General features: G+C 43.2%; 6 protein-coding genes across 6 annotated transcripts; 5 read left to right on the top strand and 1 right to left on the bottom strand.

The window, feature by feature from the left end:
* Nucleotides 1–1,513: 1,513 nt before the first annotated feature.
* Nucleotides 1,514–1,950, bottom strand: LOC306713803 (histone H3.2). The gene has a single exon (XM_079183635.1). It carries the CDS (start codon nt 1,931–1,933, stop codon nt 1,523–1,525), a length of 411 nt encoding a protein of 136 aa, XP_079039761.1. The 5' UTR covers nt 1,934–1,950; the 3' UTR covers nt 1,514–1,522.
* A 4,194-nt stretch (nt 1,951–6,144) lies between these two features.
* LOC306713877 (histone H1-like) lies at nt 6,145–6,798 on the top strand (the record flags this gene model as incomplete). The annotated part of the gene is made up of 1 exon (XM_079183717.1): nt 6,145–6,798. One exon carries the CDS (start codon nt 6,145–6,147, stop codon nt 6,796–6,798), a length of 654 nt encoding a protein of 217 aa, XP_079039843.1.
* A 1,221-nt stretch (nt 6,799–8,019) lies between these two features.
* On the top strand, nt 8,020–8,403 carry LOC306713806 (histone H2A-like; the record flags this gene model as incomplete). The annotated part of the gene is made up of 1 exon (XM_079183638.1): nt 8,020–8,403. One exon carries the CDS (start codon nt 8,020–8,022, stop codon nt 8,401–8,403), a length of 384 nt encoding a protein of 127 aa, XP_079039764.1.
* Nucleotides 8,404–10,616: 2,213 nt separating this feature from the next.
* LOC306713809 (histone H4) lies at nt 10,617–10,928 on the top strand (the record flags this gene model as incomplete). The annotated part of the gene is made up of 1 exon (XM_079183641.1): nt 10,617–10,928. One exon carries the CDS (start codon nt 10,617–10,619, stop codon nt 10,926–10,928), a length of 312 nt encoding a protein of 103 aa, XP_079039767.1.
* Nucleotides 10,929–11,772: 844 nt separating this feature from the next.
* On the top strand, nt 11,773–12,902 carry LOC306713808 (histone H2B 1/2). The gene has a single exon (XM_079183640.1). The coding sequence runs from the start codon at nt 11,887–11,889 to the stop codon at nt 12,262–12,264; it is 378 nt and encodes a 125-aa protein (XP_079039766.1). The 5' UTR covers nt 11,773–11,886; the 3' UTR covers nt 12,265–12,902.
* Nucleotides 12,903–13,225: 323 nt separating this feature from the next.
* LOC306713804 (histone H3.2) lies at nt 13,226–13,645 on the top strand (the record flags this gene model as incomplete). Its single annotated transcript, XM_079183636.1, has 1 exon — nt 13,226–13,645. One exon carries the CDS (start codon nt 13,226–13,228, stop codon nt 13,634–13,636), a length of 411 nt encoding a protein of 136 aa, XP_079039762.1. The 3' UTR covers nt 13,637–13,645.
* Between the last annotated feature and the right edge of the window lie 2,616 nt (nt 13,646–16,261).

Here is a 16,261-nt window from a genome sequence, read left to right as displayed (position 1 = left end):
GAGCTCGTGGTCTTTTTTCTTTCAATCAAATCAAACATGTTTCTCTTGAAAAGCAAACTGTTTGTAGGCGAATACCTGCAAAGTGTATTTTCTTTATTCTTTCTAAATGCATGGTTTTGATTGAACATTCATATCCACCCGGAGGATGTTGTGTTCTGCCAACAGTAGTGGAGGTAGTTTCCTGTTCTCTGTGTGGAGTCCGTAGACTTTGCTGCCTGTGAGTGTGAATCATCCGTGAAGCTGCCTCCGTCCATCAAGTACCTTCTTTCTGACGCCATTCCCCAAAACAACGCTGCCAAATTGGTCTGAATAAGCCAAAAGTTTCTCTGTGTATAAGTGGTTTAAGTGTATCACATGTTTAAACCTCATCCCGTCAATGTTACATTGTGTTTTTAACAGAAAAAAGAAATCCTGTTTGTTAAACTGTTGATAATATATGCAGACGAGTTATGAAATAAACTGAAACATACTCAGACTGTTGGCTGGTTTGAGTTTCCTTGTTTCTCCACCTGATGGAGACATTTCTCTTCGTGTTGATGTATATGTGGTTATTAGATTAAACACGTTCATTTAGAGACAGTTAACATAATAAACTACATTTTGATAAAATCATCTCTTAGAAAACAAATCAGCACCATGTTTATGTCACGTATCATTTTTATTAATTACATTTAAAACAAATCAATATTGTGAGCTATAAGTTGAGTTCAATCAAATTTATATATATATATTACTTTTTTGTTTGTTTAATTTAACCTGAAGAAATAAAAATATCCATTAATTTACTAGAAAAATGGAAACAATTAAAGGAAAGTCTAAAAAAAACACATAATCTTAGGTATAAGCCTAAAATATTATTAACCGTATATTTCTGGTTAGAACAACAAAATATAAACATTAAAACTGTGGCATAAATCAAATGTATTATAGTTGGATTTCATATATCTTGTTATAAACTTGTTATAAGAAGTTGAAGAATCATTTCGAAATCGTTGTCTTTCTTCGTCCTTTTTGGACACTCCAAGTACCCGTACCATAACTCACGAAGAGTTTATTGCGCTTTATATTCTTAAATACACTTTAACAGTTTTATTTATTTTAATGAACTCATCAAGTTCACTTAGTTCATTCATATAATTTCGACTTCAGCACAACTTTATAATATGAATGGAATATATCTGAGTTTTGTAATCAATATACAGCCTACACAAACAATACGGTGTTGCACTCTCACCGGTCCCCCAGAAGCAAAGCCAGGTAGGAACTAAACTACTGCAGCTAAGGGCTCACAGAACCGTGACTTAAAATGATATTCAAGTAAATATATCAATACAAATCCCATGCCACATTATAGTTTAGACTCAATTGATAAATATGTGTAACTAGATGCATTTATTTATTATCGATATTAAGTGATGTAGAGTCTAATCTGTGCAACACGTGCGTCTCAGGACCACAGCTCTCAGAGGCGGGTAGGTGGCTCTTAAAAGAGCCGTTGGTGGGTGACTAGAGTCGGGTGAGTTTAAGCCCTCTCTCCGCGGATGCGGCGGGCCAGCTGGATGTCTTTGGGCATGATGGTAACCCTCTTGGCGTGGATGGCGCACAGGTTGGTGTCCTCGAACAGACCGACCAGGTAAGCCTCGCTGGACTCCTGCAGAGCCATGACGGCGGAGCTCTGGAAGCGCAGGTCGGTCTTGAAGTCCTGAGCGATCTCCCTCACCAGGCGCTGGAAGGGCAGCTTGCGGATCAGCAGCTCGGTGGACTTCTGGTAGCGACGGATCTCCCTCAGAGCCACGGTACCGGGCCTGTAACGATGGGGCTTCTTCACTCCGCCGGTGGCCGGGGCGCTCTTACGGGCAGCTTTGGTCGCCAGCTGCTTCCTGGGAGCTTTTCCTCCGGTGGACTTACGGGCGGTCTGCTTGGTTCTGGCCATCTTTAGTCTTCTTCTCTTTACTCAAGAAAAGTAGTTGTGTTCTCTAAGCGACAGCGTCTCCTTTATATAGACGGAGCCGGTGCGCCGGAAACGCTGATTGGTCCAATAATATGCGCGTGACACAGCAGCTCAGCTATTGGATAAAAGATGTTTGAAAAACATGTTCAGCCTCTTTGATATTTTCATTTTATTAGTTTTATCAAAAGTATCAATTACAAAGAAACAATAGTGGAAATAAGCTAAAATCATAACACTCTTACTAATGCCCATTTATGACTTCTTATACACGTTTAATCATGTTTTTATTATCATGTCATCTATTTTAGTTGAATTGTTTTACTAAACTCTTACTGCTGTTATATTCTATTGTTTGTTTGTTCTTATGCTTCTGTTGTAATCTTTCATTAATCTCACACAGGAGTGATCAAAGGGAACAGAGGTCATCCAGAGGTCAGAGGGGCCTCATCACAGACTCAAGATCTGCACCTGCAGCGTAACGCAATAAACTACAAAGAATCACATTTGAATCTATTTGGGTTGGAGGGTGGTGGTGGTGAGGGGGGGGTCATAACATATAAAGGTACCTGAGCTGCGTCTCTCTGACATCACGGCAGCAGGACTTGGTGCAGCAGACTCGGTGCAGCAGACTCGGTGCAGCAGGACTCGGTGCAGCAGACTCGGTGCAGCAGACTCGGTGCAGCAGGACTCGGTGCAGCAGACTCGGTGCAGCAGGACTCGGTGCAGCAGACTCGGTGCAGCAGGACTCGGTGCAGCAGACTCGGTGCAGCAGGACTCGGTGCAGCAGGACTCGGTGCAGCAGACTCGGTGCAGCAGGACTCGGTGCAGCAGACTCGGTGCAGCAGGACTCGGTGCAGCAGGACTCGGTGCAGCAGACTCGGTGCAGCAGGACTCGGTGCAGCAGGACTCGGTGCAGCAGACTCGGTGCAGCAGGACTCGGTGCAGCAGACTCGGTGCAGCAGGACTCGGTGCAGCAGGACTCGGTGCAGCAGGACTCGGTGCAGCAGACTCGGTGCAGCAGACTCGGTGCAGCAGGACTCGGTGCAGCAGACTCGGTGCAGCAGACTCGGTGCAGCAGGACTCGGTGCAGCAGACTCGGTGCAGCAGGACTCGGTGCAGCAGACTCGGTGCAGCAGGACTCGGTGCAGCAGGACTCGGTGCAGCAGACTCGGTGCAGCAGGACTCGGTGCAGCAGGACTCGGTGCAGCAGGACTCGGTGCAGCAGACTCGGTGCAGCAGGACTCGGTGCAGCAGGACTCGGTGCAGCAGACTCGGTGCAGCAGGACTCGGTGCAGCAGGACTCGGTGCAGCAGACTCGGTGCAGCAGGACTCGGTGCAGCAGACTCGGTGCAGCAGGACTCGGTGCAGCAGGACTCGGTGCAGCAGGACTCGGTGCAGCAGACTCGGTGCAGCAGACTCGGTGCAGCAGGACTCGGTGCAGCAGACTCGGTGCAGCAGACTCGGTGCAGCAGGACTCGGTGCAGCAGACTCGGTGCAGCAGGACTCGGTGCAGCAGACTCGGTGCAGCAGGACTCGGTGCAGCAGGACTCGGTGCAGCAGACTCGGTGCAGCAGGACTCGGTGCAGCAGACTCGGTGCAGCAGGACTCGGTGCAGCAGGACTCGGTGCAGCAGACTCGGTGCAGCAGGACTCGGTGCAGCAGACTCGGTGCAGCAGACTCGGTGCAGCAGACTCGGTGCAGCAGGACTCGGTGCAGCAGACTCGGTGCAGCAGGACTCGGTGCAGCAGACTCGGTGCAGCAGGACTCGGTGCAGCAGGACTCGGTGCAGCAGACTCGGTGCAGCAGGACTCGGTGCAGCAGACTCGGTGCAGCAGGACTCGGTGCAGCAGGACTCGGTGCAGCAGACTCGGTGCAGCAGGCCTCGGTGCAGCAGGACTCGGTGCAGCAGACTCGGTGCAGCAGGACTCGGTGCAGCAGACTCGGTGCAGCAGGACTCGGTGCAGCAGACTCGGTGCAGCAGGACTCGGTGCAGCAGACTCGGTGCAGCAGACTCGGTGCAGCAGGACTCGGTGCAGCAGACTCGGTGCAGCAGGACTCGGTGCAGCAGACTCGGTGCAGCAGGACTCGGTGCAGCAGGACTCGGTGCAGCAGACTCGGTGCAGCAGGACTCGGTGCAGCAGACTCGGTGCAGCAGGACTCGGTGCAGCAGGACTCGGTGCAGCAGACTCGGTGCAGCAGGACTCGGTGCAGCAGGACTCGGTGCAGCAGACTCGGTGCAGCAGGACTCGGTGCAGCAGACTCGGTGCAGCAGGACTCGGTGCAGCAGGACTCGGTGCAGCAGACTCGGTGCAGCAGACTCGGTGCAGCAGGCCGTCGATCTGTTCCTCCAACACGAGGAGGCTGATGAGATCTGGAGGATGAGACGACTGATCACTGACTGATTATTGACTCGTTTATAATCAGCATTTCATGATGTAAAGTGTTGTGCTCTGAGTGGTAAATGTTGAATTCATATTGATAATTATGATTTCTTATGATATAGCAGTGAGGACAGAGTTTAATGGCTGCACTGATTAAATATGGTTCTATTATAAGTTCACAGCTTCAGGATGTTCAGGCCATTTTCAAATTCAATCAAATATATTGAAGTCGTTTTGGCTTTAATGTGTTTATGTAAAGCAGGACATGATAATGTGTGATAGCGCTCTGAAACACTCATGAAAGATGAATCCTACATGTATTAATGAGACACGAGCTCTCTACACATTCTGAATAGATCTGTAGTTTAATGTGCTGTAAACACTGTGAGGGATTCCTGGTTTATATGAACAGTGTGTACGGCTGAAGAGCCGCTGAAAGGGCCACAAAATGACCCCGATCTGTGACGGTGCACATTTAAATAGAAATAAATGCTAATGATGAAACATAATACGTTGATATTGTTTGAAATGGAGTTCAACATGTCGCGTGTTTTGCATTATGTTGTTTGTAATAAACAATCCAACAAAACTTCCTTTTCATTCCCTCTGAACATCACAGAGTTCATTCACTGCAGCACATCGGTTTTAAAATAATGTGACTTTTGCAACACAGGATCGCATTAAAAACATTTAAATTAGAATAAAAAGTCAAACAAAAGAATAAAGTAACAACATTGTAACTACAAGGGGAGAAACAGTTCCACTGAGAATCATTAGAACAATAGAAACGCTGCCAGCTGGTGTCTGGTGTCGTGTCATCTTCTATGCGGTTGGTGAGGTTGTATTAACTGGTGATTAACGGTGATTATTCTAACATCGTTTGGACGTAGATTGGGAGTGACGAGCTGTTTATTTCATGTTTACATCTTTGACACTAAATGAGGTCAGAGAACCTGCTTTAATGCTTTAATGCTTTAAAATAATCCATTTTATCAGCCTAGAATAACATAATGTTGTGTTAAAGAGTCTTTATGGGACTTTAAATGCTGTTATAAATAAATGATCTCTTAGAATGAATGGCTGAACCCTGTGGGAGCTCATCTCTCACCTGAGGAAGCTCAGCTGTGGAACTAAGAGCGTTTGTGTCTTTACACCGTTATCTATCCATCTATAGAACACAGCTCACATTGTTCTACAGATGTAACTATGGTTGATTATCATGAATTAGAAATAGCACTATAATGAATGAAGAGCACACTGTGTCAGGAAGTGGAGAACTCAGCCCGCGGCCTATTCCAACAGGAGTGTGTTTGCAGACACCAGATTAACCTCCGTTTAATAAGAACATATGAACACGAGTAACGTGCTTTTACATTGGATCTCTGAACAAACATCTCTTCTCACTGTCAAACTCTGTTTGTTGGACTTTTGATGCATTTTAAAGCATTTAGGAGAGAAATCACAAGGAAAAGAGCCTCAGCAGCGTTTCACACAGCAGACGATGGGAGACGTTTAAACACTTTAAAATCTAAATGAAGAAAAGTATTGAAGTTGATTTGACTTACATATGAAGGTAAACTCCTTCGCTGTTAGTTCGATTACATTTCATACTTTAGTTCTCCCTCCACATATGTTTTTTTATACATTTAATGGCGAAGAGAAAACACAAGTGACACAGTTTTCCTGCTGCACTGGTGAGAGGCAGGCTGGGTTGAGTCTCTACGGTTCTCATGGTGTGTTTAAGTTCCTCTCGTGGCTCGGAGTTTTCATCCAGTCACAACAGACAAGCAGAGAAGATTTATAGACAGTACAATGGCAGAATTCGCTCCAGCAGCTGCAACGGCTTCCCCGGTGAAAGCCCCGAGGAAGAAGGCCTCCAAGCCCAGCAAGAAGTCCGGACCCGGCGCCGGGGAGCTCATCCTGAAAGCGGTGACCGCCTCCAAGGGCCGTAATGGTATCTCCTACGTGGCCGTGAAGAAGTACATGGCCGCTGAGGGCTACGACGTGAAGCAGAACAGCGCCCACATCAAGCGCGCCGTCAAGAAGCTGTTGGCGGGAGGATCCCTCGTCCAGCTCAAGGGAAACGGTGCCACCGGCTCCTTCAAGGCGGCCAAACCCGCTGAGAAGCCCAAGAAGTCGGCGGCAGCGGTGAAGAAGTCCCCCGTCAAACCCAAGAAGCCCGCAGCGGCGAAGAAGCCCGCCGCCACCAAGAAGTCCGCTGTCGTCGCTAGGAAGCCAAAAGCAGCCAAGACGACCCTCAAGAAGGCCAAGAAACCCGCTGTGGCCAAGAAAACATCCGTGAAGAAGCTCACAAAGAGCCCGAAGAAGAAGATGGTCAAGAAGGCAGCTTCACCCAAGAAAACATCCGTGAAGAAGGCCGTCAAAGCCAAACCAGCGAAGAAGGCAGCAGCGGCTAAAAGACCAGCGAAGAGGGCAGCAGCAGCCAAGAAACCAGCGAAGAAGTAAACTTCCACAAGTTTCACAGCAACCAAAAAGGCTCTTTTAAGAGCCACCCACATACACCAAAAGAGCACAAGTCCGGAATATTATTATTATTATTGTTAGAAATATGTTTATTTATTGTCATGTAAGTAGTTACAATGGCTGAACATAACATCCTTCATTTATGCTGAGGACTGAATACGTTTAAACACAATCACTCTAACACACTGAGCTGCAGAATAAAACAAGAAACATTATCTACATCTAATGCAAATATCAATAAAGCAAATGATGTATAATGAGAAGCAAACTGCCCGAAAACATTGTTGCTTCAGTTTAAAACATATTACATTTAATACACACATCGCTGATAATAAGCTTCATTTAAATATAGATTAGAAGCCTGAAATCAAACTAAAGACGGTTTAAGAAGCACACATGAAATATATAAAACCTTACACAGTGTAGAGTCACCGTATTATTTCACTAAGTACACATAAAGTGACGTACTTAAGTACACATATGAGGTACTTTACTTGATTATTTTCTTCTCAGACAATGTTATACTACATTTTATTACATTTAACTCCAAATATTGTGACTTTACTACGTTTGTTTCACAGCTTTACTCACTTTAACAATTATAATTCTTGAGAACTTATGACGACATTTCTCACTATTAACATTAAATGACTCAATGGAGAATAAGAATAATGATAATATAATGATATCATCTCTTTAGTAATCATAGAAACATACTTTGACTCTGGATGAGGTGAGACATGTCTCTTTAACAGCTGATGTTAAATATAATCTCACTTTATGTATTTACATTATGTAATATAAGAAGCACGTAATAAATACTTTTTAAGCTCTAAATCTTTATTCAAATTTATGTTCAAATCTCCTTAAAATATAATGATGTGCTGATTATTGTGATTTCATTACTTCACTGTATTTTCTTTTTATGTCATCATGTAAATTGGACTACATGTTATTCTTTATACATGTTCGAGTTGTGTTATTTTGCTAATGTGTGCATTTTTACCCGAGATGTCTTATTTTGTAATTCGCACTTCGGGCGGGAGTCTTGTGCTTTGCTGGGTGACGCAGTCGTCTCTGACTGGATGATCGTACTCATGTACCGCACCAATGAGCGAGCAGACGTGCCTTTATAGTCTGAGCTTCTGCAGCGGAGGAATATTCTTCTTCTCTTAGCCGAAGCAGTCTTAACCTATCTACAACATGTCTGGAAGAGGAAAGGGAGCCGGAAAGGTCAGAGCGAAGGCCAAGACCAGGTCTTCTCGTGCCGGACTTCAGTTCCCCGTCGGCCGTGTCCACAGACACTTGAGGAAGGGCAACTACGCCCACCGTGTCGGTGCCGGAGCTCCGGTGTACCTGGCGGCGGTGCTGGAGTACCTGACCGCTGAGATCCTTGAGCTGGCTGGGAACGCTGCCCGCGACAACAAGAAGACCAGAATCATCCCCCGTCACCTGCAGCTGGCCGTCCGCAACGACGAGGAGCTCAACAAACTGCTGGGCGGAGTGACCATCGCTCAGGGCGGCGTGCTGCCCAACATCCAGGCGGTGCTGTTGCCCAAGAAGACCGAGAAGACCGCCAAGAAGTAGATCCTTCTAGTCGCCCCCTGAAAACCCAACGGCTCTTTTAAGAGCCACCCACTCCTCTGAAAGAGATCCATCCTATTATAGTGAAGCGCGCGCGCGCACACAACTTAATATACAGATGTAGTTATTACGTGTTTTGTAGTAGCAGACCATATGGTAGCAGAATGATTAATCGAATGCTTCTAGAGGTAAATCTTCATGAATCATTCCACACTTTATTTTCAATACTCTTACTAGACTATTGTATTATGTTGTACTGACCTTCTCTGGTATTTTATAAGCCTGAACTCAAACTAAATGTTTAGTCCAAAAAGCATAAATAACACTAGTCGCCATATTATTAACAAAGTGATGTACTTTAAGTACTTCTCTTGTTAACAGCAGGATTCTCTTCACACAGCAGCAGTTCCATCTCTTCACTCTCTGTGCTCAGTGTGTGACGTCATGTCAAACGTTCACTGCTGTGAACATGAACAACACGTTTCATCACAATGTGTGTGTTCATGTGACTGCAGCTCTACTCTTCATCACTATGATGCTGTAACTCAGAGGCGATGAAGGTTACCCAGCGGTCACAGAATAAAGACACTTCACGCAGAGTTTAGGTGTATTTTCCCTTTAACTCACGAGATGCAGGCAGCATGTTTATACTTAATGTGAATATAATTCATACTTTGTTGGCATCTTATTCTGAAAACCGGATGTTCGTCTGAAGAAACCGGATGTTGTCTCACGTTAATCTTCCCGCTAACTTTCTTAGCTCATTCTTGAAGCTCATACGTGACGTCATTCGTTGATCTAAAGGTGCATTCACACCAAACGTGACGTGAACGCGCCATGAGAACGTTCCTCAGACCGACATCTTCCACAACACGAACCTGCAGTTTGTCTCCACTTCTCTGTAGCATCTGTTAGCTTGTGTTGCTTTAGTTTCTCTAAACTTCTCCCACTCGCTGCATCAACGTAGTCTGAAGACTTCCTCCACCGCTGCCAGTGAGCAACGCACTTTCAAAATAAAAAAAATGTGTTTAATCGTCGGCGTTAATTAATTAATGCTTGTAACGCGTTGTTAGCTTGCCCAGCACTAATATATATACATATATATCAGTGGCGGGCTGTGCATTTTATACCTGGGCCTTCACTGCTGAAATACCACCTTACAACCACATGATGGCGCCACAGCTAGGGTTATTATTCGTTTCTAGGGCTGTAACTATATAACGTTACGTATTAAACCATTTGGTACGGGGCTTACAAACCGAACAATACGTTTGAATAATATTAGTAAATTGTAGGAAATATGTTTCCTGCGCTCACTAGGAGACAACGGTCTGTGTGACCTCTGAACCAGAACAAAAACAACCACAACAAAAAACAGCTGGGGCTCCGCAAGTGTTCTGGGAGGCTACGCTAACTAGCTTGATGGAAAAACAACAGCAGCAACACGCATTCTGCTACACACTCGAGGGCCATTCAGATATTAATGTAAAAAAAATGTACCAAATGCTGATCACATCCTCCTTTCTTTGTTGACAAAGATTTAAATCCCAACTCACAAATCTGTTTCTCCTCCTTCAGTCATTGAGTGTTAAAAAAAACTAGGTAAAATATATATATAATCTATATCAAGCAAAATGCCTTACTTGTAGGCCAGCTAGCAGCTCTGACACGTCAAAGAATACGCCCAACATGTCAAACTAAAGATCTGATTGGTTGAACACTATGTCAATCAACAATATCCTCCCCATTCACTTAACCTGCACATGGATTCACTGGTGAGTCTGCAGGCCTGGGGCCTCTCTTCTACCTAGAGACATAGAGGTGAAATCTGATTAATCTGATAATCTGCCACACATGGCTTAAATTAAACATAAATTAACATGGATTTCACATCCACAAATCATAATGCATGACATGGAAAACTATGTTAATCACTAAACTCAAAATGGTACCATGCTAAAATAAAACAAAGTTCTACATGAATTTGGTGAACAAGTGAACAGGATATTGTCTTTTGTCAATGGTCTGTTTTTATTTTGAAGGAAAATATCGGAACCGGAAATGCCCCTGATTACACACTTCAGCTTTATACATGTATCATGGGGAAACGGCGGGCTGAGATGTCTATTATTCTTCAACTACGTCCGCAAATGTGCTTTAAGTACCTCCGCTCTCCACCATCACTTCATTCGTTCAACTAGCTTAACTCTTGCAAGATGAGTGGTCGCGGAAAAGGAGGAAAAGGACTCGGTAAAGGAGGCGCCAAGCGTCACCGTAAAGTGCTCCGTGATAACATCCAGGGCATCACCAAACCCGCCATCCGCCGTCTGGCTCGCCGCGGCGGAGTGAAGCGTATCTCCGGTTTGATTTACGAGGAAACTCGTGGTGTGCTGAAGGTTTTCCTGGAGAACGTGATCCGTGACGCCGTCACCTACACCGAGCACGCCAAGAGGAAGACTGTCACCGCCATGGATGTGGTGTACGCTCTGAAGAGACAGGGTCGCACCCTGTACGGCTTCGGAGGCTAGAGACCAACGACTCCCATTTAACATAACACAACGGCTCTTTTAAGAGCCACCCAACTCACTCAAAGAGCTTATTACCTGTTTTTACAGATCTTTTAATCATTAGAAGACTTCCTTTAATTATGCAGAATTTGACTCTTATTCACTAAATTAATCTACTTCAGTCAACTTTCAGAATTTAAAGTTGTCCTGAAATCATCTTAATATTAATGTATATAGTCAATGGCACTATTTAAAAAAAACTATTTATGGATTTTATGCTCTTCATTGGGAGCAACAACGTGACAACAATATATTGGAAGAATTTAAGATCCATTTTTAAATACTTATGTACTAAAATGCGTTTTTATACCGTAATCTCTTTGAGGAGCTTTCAGTCTAAACTTGTACAAACACTCATCACAAAAGCATTATTGGAGTTCTTTGCTCCTTCATCTAGATTTTATTATTTAATGTTAATATTTATTATTTAATGTTAATATTAATATTTTCTTCTGCCACATTTAATTTTCCATAATTAAATGTATTAAATTCTATTCTGTAAACGTTGGTGATCTGATAATATACAAATATACTCTTAGTTACCTGGTTTTATAAGATTAAACTTATGTTGTGATTAGTTCAAATGACGGTTTTGAGAATATAATCAATATTAACTTACTCTTTTCCTTTTTTAATGTTTCTATACTACTGTTTTCTATTATTTATGTATTTGTAATATGATATAAGAATGATAAACGCTTTTATCTATTTCATTTAAAAAACATCCAAACGTCAAATTTAGACTCATCCTGACCAGATAACAAGCTCACAGAGACTTCCGCATAGTTACTCTGCGACGCAGAAACATCAGCCAATGGGAGAGAGGGGACAGCACAGCTATCTTTGCATGTGTTGGGTTTAAGTTGTGGCAGCGCTACGCTTAAACCTACTGTTGTCGGTGAACTCAAGAACTGTAAACATGCCTGATCCAGGAGCGAAAGCAGCCCCCAAGAAGGGATCCAAGAAAGCGGTGACCAAGACCGCCGGCAAGAAGGACAAGAAGAGGAGAAAGACCAGGAAGGAGAGCTACGCCATCTATGTCTACAAGGTGATGAAGCAAGTCCACCCCGACACCGGCATCTCCTCCAAGGCCATGGGCATCATGAACTCCTTTGTGAGCGACATCTTTGAGCGCATCGCCGGTGAGGCGTCCCGTCTGGCTCACTACAACAAGCGCTCAACCATCACCTCCAGGGAGATCCAGACCGCCGTCCGTCTCCTTCTGCCCGGTGAGCTGGCCAAGCACGCCGTGTCCGAGGGCACCAAGGCCGTGACCAAGTACACCAGCTCCAAGTGAACCGCAAACCCTTAAAAACCACCCAACGGCTCTTTTAAGAGCCACGCACTCCTGAAAGAGTCACGATCCTGGGACTTCATGATGGATAGATAAACTATTTAGGCATCAACTCTGTCTACATGTTTAGATGTTGTCCCTCATTGTATGAACCCAATATCTTGAGTTACTGAAGCTATATCTAGCTGCACACATCGTTTCATTCACAGGAGCACTAACAGAACACAATGAGCAGAAGTTCTATATATTTAATGTTCCACCACTTGAGTTTAGACCATTGTTGTGTATATTATATAACTATTAGTCCCACAGTGGGGACATTTGCAGGATTACAGCAGCAAAGTGGACGGAGCAACAAGAGACCGTGGTAGAAACGAGTGTATATAAAGCAAATAAAAGTACAATGATGAAACAGTAAAGGTAAAATAAAATATAACTAAAAATAGAATAGCTTAAGATTGAGTGGTTGGATGCACATTATTGCACCTATCTTATTTAGATAATACATTTTAATTCCTATACAAATAATGCCAATGTTCGAGTAATTATTTATATCTATATAAAAGTGTTTATTCTTTATGTTTTGTATTTCAGTGTTGTGTGTATATAAGCCTGTTAAAAGTCCTCAGCCTGCTATAGAAGTCTGTACAATCCATTTACTGTCTATTTACACATTTCAAAATGGCATCTGTGCGATGAGAGCACAGAGATATTAAAAATCGTATTTTATCTGTAAATTATCTCAATTGTTGTTACTATTCAAAAGCTTTGTTAACGTAGAAAACTAAATGAGCGGGACCTTTGAATTTTCAAACGTCTTTTATCCAATAGCTGAGCTGCAGTGTCACGCGCATATTATTGGACCAATCAGCGTTTCCGGCGCACCGGCTCCGTCTATATAAAGGAGACGCTGTCGCTTAGAGAACACAACTACTTTTCTTGAGTAAAGAGAAGAAGACTAAAGATGGCCAGAACCAAGCAGACCGCCCGTAAGTCCACCGGAGGAAAAGCTCCCAGGAAGCAGCTGGCGACCAAAGCTGCCCGTAAGAGCGCCCCGGCCACCGGCGGAGTGAAGAAGCCCCACCGTTACAGGCCCGGTACCGTGGCTCTGAGGGAGATCCGTCGCTACCAGAAGTCCACCGAGCTGCTGATCCGCAAGCTGCCCTTCCAGCGCCTGGTGAGGGAGATCGCTCAGGACTTCAAGACCGACCTGCGCTTCCAGAGCTCCGCCGTCATGGCTCTGCAGGAGTCCAGCGAGGCTTACCTGGTCGGTCTGTTCGAGGACACCAACCTGTGCGCCATCCACGCCAAGAGGGTTACCATCATGCCCAAAGACATCCAGCTGGCCCGCCGCATCCGCGGAGAGAGGGCTTAAACTCACCCGACTCTAGTCACCCACCAACGGCTCTTTTAAGAGCCACCTACCCGCCTCTGAGAGCTGTGGTCCTGAGACGCACGTGTTGCACAGATTAGACTCTACATCACTTAATATCGATAATAAATAAATGCATCTAGTTACACATATTTATCAATTGAGTCTAAACTATAATGTGGCATGGGGTTTTTATTGATATATTTACTTGAATATCATTTTAAGTCACGGTTCTGTGAGCCCTTAGCTGCAGTAGTTTAGTTCCTACCTGGCTTTGTTTCTGGGGGACCGGTGAGAGTGCAACACCGTATTGTTGTGTAGGCTGTGTATTGATTACAAAACTCATATATTCCATTCATATTATAAAGTTGTGCTGAAGTCGAAATTACATGAACGGACTGTAAGTGAACAAAAAGCATTAGATGAAATCCAACTATAATATATTTGATTTATTCTGCTGTTTTCATGTTTTAAAAAATGAGTTCCAAACCGAATATAATCGACCTTTCATAAAAACCTCAATGTTCAGGTCAAATCACGTTGATATTCATAAATTCATCACATTTTAAATGTAATAACTATTTTATAGATTATCAGAACACTTTTAAGTGGATTCCTGTTTAGTTTGTAAACAGATTTGGATAATATTTAAGACCCCATTTTATTAAATTAAACGTGTCAAATAATCCTACTCAGCATTCCTCCATTTTTAAATAGTCATAACATGTTGGTTTATTAACATCACCATCAACTTGTTTAATACCGTATTATAAACGTTTATAGATAAACGTTTTTAATGTGATACATGATATAATGCTTCTGTACCTTAATGTCTTATTTTACAAAGAAGACTTCACATATTTACAGTTCAGGTTTTATAATGAACCACAAACATTACTTTTTAATATATAATTTTAGTTTAAGAGTATTTTAATATGTATGTTCTGTTCATACAACACGATATATTTATACACGTACATTTATGTATTCTGCTGCATTACATGTGATCTCATTAAACATTACTACAGTTCATTATAGTAATAAAGTACAATAATTTGTTAAGCTGTTTGCATAATGCAGCACAAATCTAGTTTTTTGTAGATACTAGAAATCAAACTGTTAAAGAATATGAAAGTGATCAAATTAAATGTAGTGCAGTAAAAAGTACAATATTAACCTCTGATGTAGTGGAGAGAGAAGTTTTTTAAGTTATAAGTAAGAGTCATATTTGCATGTGAGAACAGTACTTTGTTACATTGCACCACTAGTTCACACAGACCGTTGTCTCCTAGTGAGCGCAGAAAACATATTTCCTACAATTTAAGCTTCTGCATTTTCCAAATGCACTAGTATTATTCAAACGTATTGTTCGGTTTGTAAGCCCCGTACCAAATGGTTTAATACGTAACGTTATATAGTTACAGCCCTAGAAACGAATAATAACCCTAGCTGTGGCGCCATCATGTGGTTGTAAGGTGGTATTTCAGCAGTGAAGGCCCAGGTATAAAATGCACAGCCCGCCACTGATATATATGTATATATATTAGTGCTGGGCAAGCTAACAACGCGTTACAAGCATTAATTAATTAACGCCGACGATTAAACACATTTTTTTTATTTTGAAAGTGCGTTGCTCACTGGCAGCGGTGGAGGAAGTCTTCAGACTACGTTGATGCAGCGAGTGGGAGAAGTTTAGAGAAACTAAAGCAACACAAGCTAACAGATGCTACAGAGAAGTGGAGACAAACTGCAGGTTCGTGTTGTGGAAGATGTCGGTCTGAGGAACGTTCTCATGGCGCGTTCACGTCACGTTTGGTGTGAATGCACCTTTAGATCAACGAATGACGTCACGTATGAGCTTCAAGAATGAGCTAAGAAAGTTAGCGGGAAGATTAACGTGAGACAACATCCGGTTTCTTCAGACGAACATCCGGTTTTCAGAATAAGATGCCAACAAAGTATGAATTATATTCACATTAAGTATAAACATGCTGCCTGCATCTCGTGAGTTAAAGGGAAAATACACCTAAACTCTGCGTGAAGTGTCTTTATTCTGTGACCGCTGGGTAACCTTCATCGCCTCTGAGTTACAGCATCATAGTGATGAAGAGTAGAGCTGCAGTCACATGAACACACACATTGTGATGAAACGTGTTGTTCATGTTCACAGCAGTGAACGTTTGACATGACGTCACACACTGAGCACAGAGAGTGAAGAGATGGAACTGCTGCTGTGTGAAGAGAATCCTGCTGTTAACAAGAGAAGTACTTAAAGTACATCACTTTGTTAATAATATGGCGACTAGTGTTATTTATGCTTTTTGGACTAAACATTTAGTTTGAGTTCAGGCTTATAAAATACCAGAGAAGGTCAGTACAACATAATACAATAGTCTAGTAAGAGTATTGAAAATAAAGTGTGGAATGATTCATGAAGATTTACCTCTAGAAGCATTCGATTAATCATTCTGCTACCATATGGTCTGCTACTACAAAACACGTAATAACTACATCTGTATATTAAGTTGTGTGCGCGCGCGCGCTTCACTATAATAGGATGGATCTCTTTCAGAGGAGTGGGTGGCTCTTAAAAGAGCCGTTGGGTTTTCAGGGGGCGACTAGAAGGAT

The sequence above is a fragment of the Pholis gunnellus genome, assembly GCF_910591455.1.
Source record: "Pholis gunnellus genome assembly, chromosome: 22".
NCBI classification, from domain to species: domain Eukaryota; kingdom Metazoa; phylum Chordata; class Actinopteri; order Perciformes; family Pholidae; genus Pholis; species Pholis gunnellus.
Note: the sequence above shows the minus strand (reverse complement) of the source record. Positions and strands in the feature narration are given on the sequence as shown.

What these genes read in the sequence shown, in the direction of transcription:
- LOC306713808 (XM_079183640.1), top strand. Translation starts at nt 11,887, where the DNA reads ATGCCTGATCCAGGAGCGAAAGCAGCCCCCAAGAAGGGATCCAAGAAA.
- LOC306713803 (XM_079183635.1), bottom strand. Translation starts at nt 1,933, where the DNA reads ATGGCCAGAACCAAGCAGACCGCCCGTAAGTCCACCGGAGGAAAAGCT.